This window comes from Chiloscyllium punctatum, chromosome 4 (genome assembly GCF_047496795.1).
Source record: "Chiloscyllium punctatum isolate Juve2018m chromosome 4, sChiPun1.3, whole genome shotgun sequence".
Taxonomy (NCBI): Eukaryota; Metazoa; Chordata; class Chondrichthyes; order Orectolobiformes; family Hemiscylliidae; genus Chiloscyllium; species Chiloscyllium punctatum.
In genome coordinates, this window is record NC_092742.1 from 64,218,880 (window position 1) to 64,236,679 (window position 17,800).

General features: G+C 38.2%; 1 protein-coding gene across 14 annotated transcripts in view; it reads right to left on the bottom strand.

The window, feature by feature from the left end:
• The window catches only part of ralgapa1 (Ral GTPase activating protein catalytic subunit alpha 1), a 312,978-nt gene that overhangs the window by 196,893 nt on the left and 98,285 nt on the right, over window positions 1-17,800 (bottom strand). For 10 of the 14 annotated variants that reach the window (XM_072568892.1, XM_072568890.1, XM_072568889.1 and 7 more), the window contains 2 exons: window positions 8,169-8,330; window positions 20-163 (listed from right to left, as the gene is read on the bottom strand). In XM_072568892.1, the coding sequence (XP_072424993.1) occupies window positions 20-163; window positions 8,169-8,330 (306 nt within the window). The remainder of the gene's footprint in view (window positions 1-19; window positions 164-8,168; window positions 8,331-17,800) is intronic. The other 4 variants (XM_072568885.1, XM_072568887.1, XM_072568893.1 and 1 more) reach the window with 1 other exon arrangement.

Genomic DNA, 17,800 nt, shown 5'->3' on the forward strand with positions numbered 1-17,800 from the left:
GTAAGCAGAGCTGAACTACCTGAAAGTTCATCAAAAAAGGGGGTGAGGACTAGGTCAAGCAGGTAAGGATTGGAAGAAGTATGGAGCAGAACAGGTGCACTTTTAGCATTGCGCATAGAGGCCGATGTACAAACACAATCACCAATGGATCGGCTTCCGATGGCTTTAAAAAAAAATTAAAATGAAGAGAAAAGAGGGAATCAAAGCAAAGAGTAGTATCCATAGTAATGAAAAGTGCTTTCACAAAAAGACAAAAACTAGGACAACATAAGTAAACTACAGACATACAACTGCAGAAGTCAATTCTGTAACACTCCATGAATTAGGATCTCAATCTAAAAATTTTGAAAAGCCATTAAAAACAGAATTTTATTATACTTTGTCCTATTTTTGTGCCATAGGTATTTAGACAACACATGCTTGAAAAGTACAATTATTTAATTCTAAGCCATTACAAAATTCCTTACACATTTTATAGGTCTTGCATCAAGAGAATCCTATCCTAAAAGTTTCACAGTACATGGCAGTAGATTATTCAGCTTTGTGACAAAGGTATTAGGGTTGTTGGTTACTGTGAAGTGCACAGTTTGTTCATTCAAAAAACCATCCTACTCATTAAAAAAATGACGTGAAAACACATTAAGTAGTTTTCTCATTAGTAATATGCAGATGTAAACATGGATTTTCTCAGTTTAAGTTGATTTAACAAATAAACAACAGTACACTATTCCTATAAATGGTAAAGCCAGGTGTCCAAGTGAAAATGGAATGTTGAAAATTGAAATTAGATAATTGAATAAAATTGATATTTAAATGCATACTAATAACTTGAAATAGACAAATGCAGCTTCAGCATTTTCTTGAAGCATGATGGTAAGTACAGCTAATACAGAAGGAACAATGGGACAGATTTTTTATTCCTATAGGAACAAAGCTAAAACTGTAAGTTGTAAAATGTAGAAACCTTCATAAGAATGAATAGCACCCTACAGATGATGAAAGAGTAAACAGGAGGAGACAGAAGAGCTCCAATGATAATTATGCTTCACAGAGTTAATGTAAACATTAAAAAGACATTTGCATGACTGGTGTAGCCTTGTTTATTGACAAGGATATGTGATGCAAATACGATGATGGTCATTGACAAGAGAACCATATCTGTAAGTTTTCATTCAATGTTTCAAGGAGAGCACTTTCAAATGTACTTTCATCAAATCTGTCTTGCACATATGTGCTTAAAAAGATCTGTAATAATTGTATGCAGGAATCAAAAATGAATGCTTTAAAATCACCACAACAATTTTGGCACTGAGAGCAGGGTCTTTATAATATTGGTTGGTGATACTGGATTGAATACTGACATCAAAGGAAGGATGAGAATGGTTATTTTATCATCCATTAGATAGGGAGGTCAGCATTCAAAATGAGCAGATTTGAAGATTCGAACCAGGGAAGAGGTCTGTGTGTGCAGTTATTAAAGATGGCATGATGCCACAATTGTAATTTCTTCCTTGGATAAGAAGGTGTAATTGTAACTGCTTTCAGGTTTAAGCACATTTGATGAGTAACCATGGGCTAAAACAGTAGACACTGTTGTCTAGGGAGAGAACCAGTAGGGTTTTGATAGGTGAGGCCTTTCCCTAGCTAGAGAAAACTGTCAAGATAAGGGAGTTAATTTTCTAGCCAGGTGTGGTATATGGAGAGACCATTTCTTTGACAGAGAACCATCAGAGTGTAGGTGTTATACCAGCAAGGCATGGTGGTTCAAATTAGGATGTTTGGATTGATTATGTTTAATCCTGAGTTGGATTGACTTTAGGCTAGAAACCTTCCAAAGTTAGGATTTGAAGTTATATTCCTAATATAATTTTCAACAAGGAAAATGAATTTTAAATTTCGGCACCGCTAGCTGGAACTTGAAAACAAATGGTCGCAGTTTGATACAGTGGGCTCAAAGTCAAAATGAAGAAAAGTAGTAGAGATTGGCTCGAGAAAGACAATATAACAAAAGTTGATTCCCCAGAGAGAACAAACATTAATCTTAAATGCTTTTGTGCTGGAAAAGAAAGAGCAGAATTTGAAATAGAGTCTTGTTCAGGAAAATTTTAAAAATGTACAATGATGCAAATGAATGAACTGGAGACTGATTAGCTCCACCTCTTTGGAGAAACAGACAAAGTTAATTCTTTCCTCTGGCAGATTGAGATTTCATGCCTCAAACAGAATGGGTCTTTTATGCCTTTTGCTTATGAAGGTAACATGTTTACTTAACCACTTAAGAATTAGCTCAGACATTTATAAGAAATTTGAATCAACAAACTAAATTAATTTTGGTTAAAGAGATTTTCTGAAAACAATAATAAACACACACAGTCTGATAGTTTCAGTGAGCATGAAAAAGGTAAAGGACATAATTTTCCAGCCAGATTTGGTACAATGGGGGAAGACCATTTCCTTGACAGAGAATCTTCAGAGTATAGATGTTATATCAGCATGGCATGGTAGTGCAAATTAGGATGTTTGAAGTGATTACGTTTAACTTTGGTCAATGAGATTTTTTGAAAACAATAAAAAATCTCAGAGTCACACACACACAGTCTGATGGCTTCAGTGAATACGAAAGAGGTTTCTTTTGATAACATATAAATTAATACCGGGGAAAACTGACATTTTAATGAGCTGTTACTTAAATTTAGGATGATTCTGAGATGCAAAAAGTGTAGCTTAATTTAGCAAGTTACTGCTGGAAAAGAAATAAGATAACAGATAAGCAAAATCCAATAGACAGGTTTCACTTTTGAACAGTATTGTATAATCTATCATAAAGTTTCTTCAGAGTTTATGAATTAAATAGAATGGTAATCAGTAGGACGTGTAAAACTGTATGAGGGGAAACTTGTAGAGTAAAAACCATTCTGCAAGAAGACATCAAAACATGCTGAAATTGCTTCCCGAACCAAAGGGTAGTCATTGATGTAGAAGTAAAGAGATCAGCAATTGAGCTATTAAGGTGTTACTGCTGAGCAAGCTCGCACACCAAGTCATACAGACAGCAATGTAACATGCCCTTACATAAGAGAAGTGCCTTCATGGGTTAACAGCTATTTGGAAATAGTGACTGAATGTGAAAGCAACAGCCTTGTAGGCTCAGAGGTTTGGTACAGGTACTTCCTTTACAGATAAATTGTAATAGGAAAAACTTAAACACAGGGTGACATCACACTTAAAGGTCTCAGCTTAAGCTGTACGATTCAAATCTATTTTTGGCTACATGAGAGACAGAAGCAGATCTCTTATTTGTTTTGTTTCAGGTAAACCACCAGAATAATAGCAGTCAGCAAACTGAAATAACAGTGGATATCATCCTGGCAACCACAACAGTGTAACAAACACCCATTCTATATATCAGCAAGACTACCTGTCTGCATCCTGGGCAGTACATGCTACAAAGCGACAAAGGAGTCAACTGATCAAGGCCCTGAGTGGTACAAGGCACAGTGGAGGAATGGTCGTGATTTCACCAGGTTAGACAAATTCATTCCCCTTCATACTGGGAGTTGCAGGATGATATTGTTAAGAATGTGCATTGATATTATTAACTGGCTAGGATGTGCTGATGTAAGATGGTTTAACTTACAGGTCATTCTGCTATAACGCGCATTTCGTTAATGTGATTTCACTATAAATTGATGGATGAATTGGGGACACTGTTTCTAATGCGCAAACTTTTAAAGTGTGTATTGGTAATAATGTGATTCCGGCCCTATTAGTTTAAATAGTGCTGCTATTACACAATTTTCTTATAACATGGAATTGCATGAGAATGGAACTACTGCATTATAGCAGAACTGACTGTAAAAACATAGTTAATTGAGGTTGGAGTAGTGTCCCACTGCTGTATTGCTTCAAGAGGGAGGCATCAAAATGGTCAGGAACCCAAAGATGACGTTACTATAATATTAGGAAGGACATATAGTTTAAATAGTTAAAGGTCAACTTCATTGAGTCAATTGGTTTGCAGAGGACAAATTTGATCAGCTAGCTGTTGACTAGAAGAATCATAATACTCCTGGAGTAAGGAACGCTATGAACAGAAAGAAGCAGGTTGTGTTCTGATAGCAATAATTCAGTCCTAAGTTCATTGTAGACCTTCAGTACATATTATTAGGCTTTGTGGGAGGTTTGCAAAGTGCTAAGGGTTTGCAATTTTTGGCCAGAGGGATCAAATATGCAATCATAATGGTAAATATGCAAGAAGCATCAGTAATAAAAGTGTTAACTCTAATCTGTCTGAAGACTTAACTGATAACATAGGAATGTAAATTTAGAATCTGTGTTTTGAAACCATGTCCAGACATACACACAAAGAGATCAGTCTGAATAATCTAGAAACAGAAAGTAAGGAACTAAAGGAGCCTCATCCAGCTCAAGGAACACTGTTATAACAAACTGCTTATGTGAGGAAAAGTGCTATGCAACTACTAATCAATTATCTTTTAGCTAATACAGACAAAATCTGAGAATAACCCTACCCAACCTTCTGCTTGACTGCTGAATTCTAGGTACTGATTAGGCACAAAGAACTAAACAATATATATTAATGCAACTCCATGGAGATACAGCTGACATACAGACCATGTCAACATGTTCAACTGTGAAGTACTACTTCTGCCAGAGCACCTGCCTGAATGCCACTGCAAACGTACTGGCAAATCTTCTTGGATTGCCACAATTTGGAACAGAAGAATCAGTCCTTAAAAATGACACGGAGGTCATTAAAGACACTAATTGATGGCAGGATTTGTGTAACTGGGAATTTGATGTACAAATCCACCCTTGCATACAGATCATCTCATGTGTAGGAGTTATATAAATGGCAATCATTTTGTCCCTGCTTCCCACAAGCTATGTCTGGATGCAGAGACCATGCAAAGTTACATTTTACAACTTACATTCTTAGCTAGTTTCTATATAAATGGAAGCATATTCTGTCATTCCTACAGTCTTGGCTATATTTCCCAGCTATGAGGAAACTATAACAGAGGGCAAGAATTTTCAAATTGAAGTTTTGGTGGAGCAGGATCCAATGTAGATTGGTGAGCACAGGGGAGATGAGTTAACTTGGAGAAACTTGGGAGAGCTGAGATGTGAACTTCAAGTTTATGGGGCATGTGAATAAAAATCTGACGAAGGGAGTATTTGAACAACCAAGTGCAAAGGAACATTTCCTTGGATTTGCAAATTGCAAACTTTCTTTACTAGGATAAAAAACTGAAAGGTTAGACTCATAACGAAAGATTTACCAAATGGAGAAAATAAAACCAAGGTTCTGTTTTATTTCAGATCTCAATCACTGCAAAGTTTGGAGAAAAACCTCAGAAGATCTGTCAGCTGTGAAGAGGGAGAGACAGTCAAGATTTCATGAGCAATATGAATTTGCCATAAAATTTGAAGATGAGAGTTTTGGTAGACCATCTCCATGTACATTTGCTACCAAACCGAAGATTTTCCAGCACTTTCTCTTTTTCCTTCTTAAAGACGGAGTGATGACCTGATACTGGTTATCATAGAATAGATGTAGAGAAAATGCCTCCTTTGGTAGGCAAGAAGAAGACAAGAATCATATATAGAAAGAATTACTAACAAATCAAAGTCAGAAATTAAGGAGAAACATGTTTAGACAGTACAATGCCCTACTACAAGTCATTGTTATGGTGACTGCCATTTAAAGGAAAGACAGATAAACATTTGAGGGAGAAAGCAATTTAAGAATATGTTGATGGAGTTACATGAGGTTGAGTGGGAAACAAAGATTGGAACAATTAGGTCAAATTTCTGTGTAAATATTGAGAGATACTATGCAATACAATTTACTATATAAATGCTTGGAAGCAGATTTTTTGCAATGGAGAGCATATGGGCTTAGATATTCAGCTCAGGCAAACCAGTTTGGCATCAGAAAGAATGTGATCAAGGAGGTGAGTGAAATTGATTAGGAGAGAATGAAGCTCACAAGGGCTACAGGTAACGTTTATTTGGATGAGTATTTTGTACTGACTATTCAAAAAAACACAAGAGACATGGAGGTGCCTAGAAAGATATTGATGAGCTGGAACTGGATGTTGTTGACATGAAACTTGATGTGAAATCTTATGGGTTATGTTACTGAGGGACAGAATGTAGATAAGGAAGAAGGTTCCAATATTGATCTTTAGTAAATGTCAGGAATAATGTCACCAGTTAGGGGAAAAAAGCCAATTCAGCAGGTGCTCTGTCTATGGCTAACCAAGGCTGCAGACAAACCAGGTAAGGGCAATCCCACACAATTGGACAATGGAAAAGAGGCACTGGAGAGGAATAGCATCATCATCAACTGCATTTCAAAAAAGATAATGCACCACAAGGGATATTATTTGTATTTATTTAAAAGGTTTTTCAGTGTGATGGCTAGTTCATAAAACGGATTGAAAAGGTTCAAACCTGTAGTTGCAGGAAATATGTGAATTTGGGAGATGACAACTTACTCAAGAATTTGACATGGGAGGTTAGATCAGGGAAACCAGGTTTTAAAAACAGCAGTTAATGACTGTGTCATTATCACTCCCTCTTCAGAAAAAAAAGGACATGAGAGTAGATAGGAAAGAAAATAAGCAGTTCAGGGCTAGGGCAGGTGTGAATATTGACAGACAATGGAAGGAGGAATGCAGTAGGGCATTAAACATCGGTGTGCCCTCAGTTTTAATAATGAAGAAAACCATGAGTTCCGGGTACTTTCCATTGAAGCTCAGGGTTGAACAAAAAAGGGGTTTAATCAAAGGTTTATTTTAGAAAAAAGAAGCCAAGGGTTATCTTTGCATTCCAGGATGATCCTGGAGTATGAGCAGTTTTGGGAGTGAAGAACAAGTTAGTTCTCGGTGTTTTCCAATTGGATGTAGCAATTATTAACTCAATCAGCTGAGCACCACGTACAGAAATTCTTTACTCCCCTGGATTTAAGGGAGAAGAGATAGGGCCCATACCAAGGCAATGAGCAGGAAGAGCTAGGGTTTTGCTTGTGGCAAAAAAAGCAGGCATTAAAGGTAGTGGCAAGCAAATGATTGATAGAAAGATAACTGAAGTTGGATTATGGCAAACAGAGTGTCATACACTAGATGGTCATGAGTTTGAAAGCACTGCTGTATGTCAGTAGATGATTGAGGGAAGAGATTTTTCTCAACAGGTTCAAATATCAGTGGAGCTGGAAGACAGTAGGTGATTATGAATGGTGAGTGATAAAAAGAACTGATTACAAGTGATTGCAGTTATGGAAAGAGGGGCCACACGAGATAGCAAGAACGACAGAGTGGTAAGTTCATAGAGATCAAAGTAGGACTGCAGTAAAGAAATTTCCAAACAAAATATTTTGAGAAGTAAACTAGATAAGTACAATGTTAAATTAAAATACAAATCCTTTGGCATATTAAAATAGAATTAGAATCCCTAGAGTGTGGACACAGGCCATCCAGCCTATCAAGTCCATGCTGAGCATCCAAAGAGCATACCATCCACATCAACCCTCCTACCTTATTTTTGTAATCCTGCATTTCCCATGGCTAATTCACATAGGCTGCACATCCCCTGACATTATGGGGCAATCTAGCATGGCCAATCCACCTAACATACATATTTTTGGACTGTGGTAGGAAACCAGAGCACCTGGAAGAAACACACGCAGACATGGGGAGAATGTGCAAACTCCACACAGATAATCACCCGAGTCTGGAATCGAACCTGGGTCTCTGGCGCTACGAGGCAGCAGTGCTAACCATTTGCCACCATGCCGCCCTTTTTAAAGTTATTAAAGGATGAGTGATCGGTAAAAGGAAACTAAGTTCAGAACTGAGTATGCGTCAAAAATTATATCATAGTGCAACAGATTTTTGTAAAAAAAATTCAGTTACAATACATGAAGGACATGAAATAATTTACATTATTGCAAAAGATGCAAGAAACCCATTTAATCTAACTATAATGTCAAACTGAATATAGAGACAAAATAAAATCATAACAAGAGGAATTTAAATAGCAGTAATTCATTAGCAGATTAACCTTCTTAATTAAGGATACACTTAGAACAAAATATTTGGAACAATTTTGAGAAGTCCTTTTGATATTTAAATTTCACGTACCAATAGTTTTCTGTCGTACTATATTTCTTGCCTTTTCTGTTCCAGGGGAACCAGCAGTGGTGGCACTTCGTTGTCTCATTTGTAAGTGCCCAGGCTGATCACGACTCCAACCACGGGAAAATGATTTATCAACAACTGACTTTTGACATCCGTGACTGCCACCTAAATTCCAACAGAAAGCAGTTAGATCTAAGCATTACATTTGAATTCCTGTAAGTTAACATTCAGTGATTATGCAATTCAATAATTAAATCAATTAACCTTTGTTTACTTTTATGTCTAAACTACAGATTTAAAACTGTGTGTCAACCTGCTGGGCTGAGACAAAAAGCAATAAAGCAAACAGAATATTGTTGCACTTCAATAACATTTAAGAAAGGTCAATAAATTAATTTGTTTTTCTTTTGGCAACTGGTACGTCATGTCATTTACATAAATTATCAGAAAATTATAATAATTGAGCCTACTTTGGTTCAAGGTAAACAACATAAACTAAAGAAAGCGAGAGTATTGCAGACAACGGTGCTGCTTACAGACTCTACAAAACTCCAAAGATCTAAGTAGTCATGTCAGCTAATTTTGCACAGGAACCATTAAATTGCAAACACCAAACTCCCTTTTGATTCTGTGCCATTTCAATCATTTTTGGGCTCGAAGATTAAGATTAATTTCAACATCATCCAGATGCATCTGCCTGATATTTTTGTATAATACAGTTTCAGTGCTCCACTGTTTGAGTGCTCTTGTTCACAAATACTGTGAGATGCTTCTTGAGACAAAGTTTTTCCTATGTCCCAGACGACATACATTCCTAAACCAGGATCAGCAAAGCAGGTCAGCTGGTCACTGATCTTATCATAATTGTACAATCTTTGTTATATACAAATTGGCCGCAGTATTTTCTGACAGGATGATGATCACTGAACATCAACAAATGGTTCACTCATTGAGAAGAATGTTGGAACATCTGAAGCGATAAAATTTACTACATAAGTGCAAACCGTTTTACCTTCGCCTAGATAAAAAAAGGAAGCCACCGGTCCAAGAAGCTAAAATACTTTATAGAAGTTTTTATCTTATGGGATAGGAAGGAAGTATTTTGATGCAGTGTCAGAGACGCCCTGTAGATCATTACAGGATTTGAGAAAACTGTACAGTGAAAATCCTTCTAAATTGTAACTCTGATCCAGCAAAGTCTCCTTAGTCAGTTCCTTAATAAATTTCCCTTCTACCTTTTTATGAAGTCCCATTCAAGGTGACAAGAGTTATGTGGAAGGTCCCAAAGGATTTAACTTCATTTTAGTAAAGTCAATGTATATTGGAAGCAGTCAAAATGCCCTGTTAGTCTTTTTGACAGCCTGCTATAAATGGCTGACCAACTTCTGTAGCAGGTACGATCTAGTCTCTAGATTTCAATGAAATGTTGAAAAGTGTCAATGGCAGTCGTGAGGATGTCATTCATCAACACAGTGTATGTAATCTTAGAATAATAAACATACTGAAATAAGAGACGCTGGTACCCCGTCACCGAGCCACCCTTTATTTACATAGTGCTTGACACTGGACCAGCTTCCTCAGAGCCAGTGCGCGGAAATGAAAAGAACCTCTGGCACTCCTACTTATTTTTTTTTTTTTTTTTTCCTTTTTTTTTTCACAACTCCAGGGTGTCAGTGGACACCCACGTGCTCCTTCTCCAAGGACACCCGGGCCAGGCACTCCTACTTATATCTGTCAGCCAGGGGGCCCTGATTGGAGCAGATTAACTGCCCTAATCAAGGAACTCATATTCTATGAGGCCCACATTGCTGACCTTGTTACAATTATTACATATTACAATTATTACACATCACCTCTACAACCTTCTGTGTTAACTGATGACATCCTCATCAGTTATGTCAAATAACAGAGACTAGAAGTTATCAAGTTCAATCATCCCACAAGTGACATTTTGTTTCTCAGTTTTATCCCAAGCAATGCAAAACACAAGGTTAATTCTTCTTTAATGACTGTAATTAATATTCAATTGAATGCTTTTCCCCAAAAAAACTTATAAAATGTCAAATATGTGATTGCAAATACATGCAGTGTAAAATACAACTGCCCAAAACCTTTTGCAAAACAAAGCATGGTTATACCATACAAATTGCGGCTTTTTCTTTGTACTATAGCAATTAGTATGTAAGTACATACGACAGGTTGATTTGCTACTTTACTGTATGTGTAAAGACTGTATCTTTTTAAGTTTCTATATTTTTGACAATGAACTGAAATGTGAAAATGACTGTTTTAAAAACCAAGGAAGGAAAAGCACATTTTAAAAGCAATCATCCAGTACTTACTGTAAGTGTTAGTCGCATTGTTTTTTTGTTGGAACAGTGAGACAAGTGTAGTTGCAAATGAACTGACACTAGGGAGTACGTACAAAATGAGATTTGGCCTGCAAAAAGTAGCTGATTGGTCTGTACACAGAAAATCAGTTTGCTAATGGCAATGACTTTCTGCTGTCAACAAGTATTAAAATGTCTGAGAGATAGCTGAACAACTTGTTTGTGTGAACGAATTGGTCAGAAGCAGAAGAGAGGTGCTGTGAAGAGACATCTCTGCAATTAAAAAAAAATACACCTAATGCCAGAAAAACAACAATTTAATTTTCCTTACCAGTTGCTGTAAGCAATTGCTTTTAACCAATAAGTTGGGAGACCTGAAAGTTTGTGAACTAGTGCAAACAATGAAAGTATGTGCAGAAGAGAGATCAAACAGCAGCAAGTCCTGGCAAGCCAAAAAGGATCATCTCCGTGAACATCATGGACAGGGATTACTGAACTATCTTCCTGGTTTTCCCTCCACCTATAGTTTTTGTGTTTGTGCATGTGCACATAGGGGGCAGTTTTATAAGGGGAGGCCAGAGATTTGGCCAGAAGAGAGTTGTTTGTTGTTATTTCATTGTTGTTTACCTGTAGCTAGAAATTATTTATTTGCAATAAATAGTAATTCTTGTTAAGTATAGAAACCTGTTCATACTTTCTGGATCTAAAAGACAGATAAATCTGAAAATTTGTGCACTTTGGTAAAATCTTCAATTTTACAATGATTCTAGGAATAGTAGGGCTTGATTCCTTGCATGCTGTCCCAATGAGGCTTGATAGGAACATGCTAAGCACATTGTCACAGGTGAAATCAATAACTAACACCCATTATATATTGACAATGCTAGAATACAGTATTATAACATGACTAATTCAAATTAATCCTCATTGCAGACTGGGTAAAGATGGTAGATTTGCTTCACTAAAGGATTCTGGTGAATTAAAAGCTGCAGTCACGTTGTGATGGAATGCATAGTTTGCACAGTCCAAGTGACATACCATAGTCTGGGGAAGGTGCCAGAATCAAGCCCTGGAGAACAGAGTGAGAAGTGGGTATTGACATATAACTAGTACTGAGAAAGAGCAACAGTGAGCTTGAGACTAAGTGCAGTTGGTGAATTGGACCAATGGACAAGCCAAGAGAAGAGCTACACTGAAAGAAACTTTAGAAAAATTAGACATTTTTGGGCGAGTGAAATTATGTCTCACAATCTTGATTGCGTTTTTTGAGTAAGTAACCAAGAGGATTGACACGAGCAGAGCAGTAATCATTACTTACTTGGATGTTAGGAAAGCCTTTGATAACGTTCCACATGGCAGACTAATTAATAAAGGTGGATCACATGGAATTCAGGGTGACCTTCCCTACTGGATACAAAATTGGCCTAACAGTAGGAGGCAGAGCCTGATGATGGAGGATTGTTTTTTGTACTGGAAACCTGTGACCAGCTGTGTTCCACACGGATCAGTGCTGGTGCCACTTCTGTTTACCATTTACATAAATGATTTAGATGAGAATATGAAAAGCATTGCTAGTAAGTTTGCGGATGACACCAGATTGTTGGTATAGTGGACACTGAAAAAGGCTATTGAAAATTACAAGGTGATCTTGATCATTTGGGTCAATGCGCTGAAGAGTGGCAAATGGAGTTTAATTTGGATAAATTTATGTATCATTTTTGTTTGTTTTACCAAAATGCAAGACTTATACAATTAAAAGTAGGGCCTTGGGAAGTGATGTAGAACAGAGAGACCTAAGGATTCAGATACATAATTGTTTAAACTTTGTATCATATAAAATAGGGTGGTTAAAAGATGTTTAACATGCTTGTTTTTATTGCTAGACCTTTGTGCATAGGAGTTGGGATATTATATTGAGGTTGTACAGGACATTGGTAAGACCTCTTCCAAAGTACTGTGTCCAGTTTGGTTTCACTGTCATTGGAAGGACACTATTAAGCTGGAGAGGGTTCAGAAGAGATTTGCCAGGATGTTGGGGGAATGGAGCATTTTTCACTGGAGCATAGAAGGTTGAGAGGTCACCTTAAAGAGGTTTATAAAATTAGAAGGGGTATAGATAAGGTGAATGGCAGATGTCTTTCCATAGGGTTGGGGGATTTCAAGACAAGGGGACATGATTTTAAGGTGAGAGGAGAAAGATTTAAAAAGGAAGAGGGGCAACGTTTATACACAGAGAGTGGTTATTGTTTGGAATGAACTTCCAGAGGAAGTGGTGGATGTGAGCACAATGTTTAAAAGATATTTAGATCAGTAAATATCATGAGCAAGAAATGTTTGGAGAGATACGAGCCAAGCACAGGCAGGTGCGACTAGTTTAGTTTGGGATTACGGTCAGCATGGTCCAGTTAGACTGAAGGTCTGTTTCCATGCTGTATGACTCTGTGACTCCACACAGAGGTCATGTGGCTGATTGTGTATACACACCAGCAGAGAATGCTTTTATGCCACCAAATGACATCAGCTGGCAAGAAAACAAGTCCATGTGGCCAGATTCGCTGAAAGTGGTGATGCACTTGGACAGTGAACAGGAAAGAGAGATCCAGGAGTGAAGCTAAATAAATTGCTGTCTTAGTTACACAGAATTAATCAAGAATAACCAGTCACGGATATGGGTGGAAGGTTGTGGAGAACTGCATCATTTTGTTGAAGGTTGTAGAGCAGAATTTGGGAGTGGTAGGGGGAGCTCCTATACAATAAGTCTCTAGCTAATTAGCTGAAGGATAGCAGCTGCAATTCTCTGAGGAAGATCAGAGTTTTCAATGGCCAAGTGGCTCAAATTGCTGTTATACATGTGGAGTACGATACCATAAATCTGAGAGATCCATCTTTGTTGTAACTGTTATTTAGTATGTAATTTATAATATATAGTCATTCATATTTATTGAATATTTATTATGTGCTGATTTTACTTTGCCTGTTAAAGTAAAATTATCAACTGGTTTTTTTGCATTGGAGGTCATTTAAGATCGAGTTGAAGAAGAATTTTTTTCCACGAGGGTAGAAGATCTGTGGAATTCTTTACCACAGAGGGCTGATGAATCTTCATTGTTAAGTACATTTAAGGCTGAGATACACACATTATTAATCAGAAAAGGAATCAAGGGTTATAGAGAAAAGGCAGAAAAAAATTGAGTTCAGACTTATCAGAATCAGCCATGATGTAATTCAACGGCAGAGCAGATTTGATGGGCTGAATGGTCAACTTGTATTCCTACTTCTTACAGTTGTTCAATAAATTGATTTAATTTGGATTTTTGATCTCCATGGGGGTTTGTAACTCTGATCTGGCCTAAACGTGGCTTCAGACCAATAACAAAGTGGAAGAATCTTAACTGCCCATTCAAATGACCTCAATTTTACAAAAAAAAGGGCACAACATCCAGCATTGATCTCAACACGAGATAAAACAGTAAGATTGCCTAACCCAAGCCTTACTAGCTCTGATCTGCTCTTGGAGTGAGAGGATTTATAATAGTTAGCTCAATTCAGTTTCTGGTCATTGGTGACCCCTAGGGTGTTAATAACAGAAGATTCAGTAGGTGTGACAGTTAAACTCTCTCTTGTTTGTCATTGCTCTTTTGTGGCATGAATGCTATTTTCCACTTGTTTGCCCACATCTGAATTTGTCCAGAACTTGCTGCTTTTGGACATGGATTGCTTCAGAACTTGCTGCTTTTGGACATGGATTGCTTCAGTACCTGAAAAGTGGTGAATCATAGCCAACTTCCCTGCTGCACCTTATGATGGACGGAATGTCATTGATGAAGCTGCTAATAATGGTTAGGCCAAGAACACCACCTGAAGAACCAGGGGTCTCTTAGCACAGTGGCAGTGTGCCTGCCCCTGAGCCAGAAGGCCTAGTTTCAAGTCCAACCTGCTCTAGAGATGTGTAGAAACAGAAAATATATTAGAAAGTACATACTCCGAAGGATTCTTACAATGATGACCAGGAGATTAGATGACTGAACTCCAACAAGCAGAATCATTTTCTTTGAGTTAAGCCAACCAGTAGAATGCTTCCCCCCTACCTCTCTCCTACCATTTCTCAATGACTCCAATTTTGCTAGGGTTCCTTGATGTCATACTGTTAAATGTTGCCCTAATGTCAAGTGCAGTCACTCTGACCTCATAGCTGATTGCTGGATTGATTGGCAAGTCAAACATGATTGATAAAAGTGTTGCCATGGAGAATGCAACAATGATGATTGATAATTAACTGTCAGACTTTGCTTAAATTCTAAACCATGCATGGAAACAAACCCATCGATCCAACTCTTCCATGCCGACCTGATATCCTAACCTAATCTAGTCCCATTTGCCAGCAGCCAGCCCTTCCTATTCACATACAATTACAACATTTAAAAGGGATCTGGATGGGTATCAGCTTTCACCACTTCCTGTGGCAGCTCATTCCATACAAGCTCACCCTCTGCATCGAAAAGGTGCCCCTTAGGTCCCTTTTAAATCTTTCCCCTCCTACCCTAAACCTATGCACTCTAGTTGTGGACTCCCCTACCCCAGGGAAAAGACCTTGTATATTTATCCTATCCATGCCCATCATGAAGTCATCCCTCAGCCTCCAATGCTCCAGGGAAAACAGTCCCAGCCTATTCAGCCGCTTCCTGTAGCTCAAAACCTCCAACCCTGGCAACATCCTTATAAATCTTTTCTGAACCCTCCAGTAGGTACATCCACATACTGAATCAGAAAATTTTCTTGTATACACTTAAATTCCTCTCTGTTTAAACCCTTAACATTATGGCAGTACTAGTTTACATTTAGAAAGTTAAAATCCCCTTTTCCACCCTATTATTCTAACAAATAACTGAGGTCTCCTTACCAATTTGTTTCTCAATTTCCCGCTGACCATTGGCAGGTCAATAGTACAATCCCAACAATGCAATCATCCCTTTCTTATTTCTCAGTTCCACCCAAATAACTTCCCTGGAAGTATTCCCAGGAACATCCTGCCTAAGTACAGCCATAATGTTACTCCTGATCAAATACACCACTCCCTCTCTTCTCTTGCCCTGCTTTCTATCATTCCAAAAGCATTTGTATCCTAGAACATTAAGCTGCTAGTCCTATATGTCCTTGAGCCACGTCCCTGTAATTGCTATGATATCCTAGTCCCATATTACTCAGCATGCCCTGAGTTCAAGTGTCTTCTCTGTTAGACCTCTTGGATCAAAATAAATGCAGTTTAATTTATCAGTCCTGCTTTGTTCCTGACTGTTTAACTTGCTTTTTTCCCCAGCTGTACCAATCTCCGACTAATCTCTTTCCTCACTATCTCCCTGGGTCCCATTCTCTCTGCCCCCCCAACTACCACCCCCACCTCCCCTGCCCCCCTCCCCCAACAAATCACGCACCCACACCTTACTAGGTTAACTCCTCCCAAGCAGCTTTAGTATATCTCCATGCCAGTACATTAGTCCCCTTCCAATTCGGGTGCAATCCATTCTTCTTATACAGGTCACTTTTACCCCAGAAGAGATTCCAATGATCCAAAACTATGAATCCTTCTCTCTGCACCAGCCCCTCAGCCACGCATTCATATGCTCTATTCTCCTATTCCTACCCTCACTAGATAGTGGCACCGGGAATAATCCAGATAATGCTACCCTTGAGAATCTCCTTTTTAAATTTATGCCTAACTTCCGATATTCTCCCTTCAGAATTTTTATTTCCTATGCCGTTAGTTCCAATGTGTACAACTAACTCCTGCTGGCCCCACACCCTTTGAGAATATCCTCCACTCTCTCAGAGATATCCTTCATTCTTGCACCAGGCAGGCAACACATCATGCTGATTTCTTGCTGTCGGCTGCAGAAATGTCTGTCTGTGCCTCTGACTACAGAATCTCCGATCACAATCGATCGTTTGGAACCTGATGTACCCTTCATTACATATTAGCCAGTCTCTGTACCAGAAACTTGGCTGTTCGTACTACATTGCCCTGAGAGTCCATCAACCACTACATTTTTCAAAAAACAAAACATGCTTGTTTGAGATGGGGATAGCGACAGGAGACTCCTACATTATCTGCCTCCTTCTCCTACCTTTCCTGGAGGTAACCCATCTACCTGACTGTATTTGTGGCTCTTCTCCCTTCCTATAACTGCCATCCATCACACCCTCTAGCTCCTGTAAATTCCTTATTGCTTCTGCCACTCCAATCGATCCATGCAATATGATAGGATCTGCAACCAAAGATACTTACTGCAGAAATAATCATCAGTAACATGGAAACTAATTTCCCAAATACAACAGGAAGAACACATCACTCTACTAAAGGCCATCTTTGCACCATTACAATGTGCAGACCCAGAAAATAGCAGTCTTACTGCTTTAACAAAACACTGCTCCAAGCTAACATAGTACCTATGTTTTGTATTTTTAAAATTTAATCAACAGGCAAATCTCAATAAATCATGCAATCAAAAAGAACATACTCTACTCACTGTTATAAGTTTACGAAAAAAAGAGCAAGGTTACACTTAAAAACCATGCAGTTATCTGCTCCTGTGCTGTGAGTTCTTTTATATAGGTTCCTCCAAAGTCAGCTGTAATTTTCATTGTTTGTTAATTTTTCTTACATGCACTCCAATGTCCAGAAATACTTAAACTCAAACAGCAACGGCAGTAGCTGTGCAGATTCACTGCTGTATCAGACAGCAGTACGTTTCTTTCTCTCGCTCTCTCACCGAACATGTAGTGTTTTGTGTCTCTTCCTCCTTTTTAAAGTGCCATTGTTTTGATAGTTTTTTTTCCCCGAAGGTCTAAAACAATGCAACAGCTTATAAAAATGTAATTACTGCTCCTAGAATTCGAGGAAATCAGCTCCAATGCCTAAAATGCTTCAAAAATAGGAGCAGCTCTTACAGCCACAATTTTTTTCCCATTAATTGACTTTACAGACGTTTGTAAAACCAGGAGGAGCATAGATAGAGTGAATAGCCAATATCTTTCTCCCAGGATAGAGGAGTCCAAAACTAGAGGGCCTAGGTTTACGTTGAGAAGGGAACAATTTGAAAAAGACCTGAGGGATAACGTTTTCACCCAGACTGTGGTGCGTGTAAGCAATTAAGCTGCCAAAGGAACTGGTGGTTGCAATTACAACATTTAAAAGGAATCTAGATAAGTAAATGAACAGGAAGGATTAAGGTGGTTATGGGCCAAATGCTGGCAAATAGAATTAGGTCAGTCTTGGATGTTTACGCAGACAAGTTGGACCAATGGGTC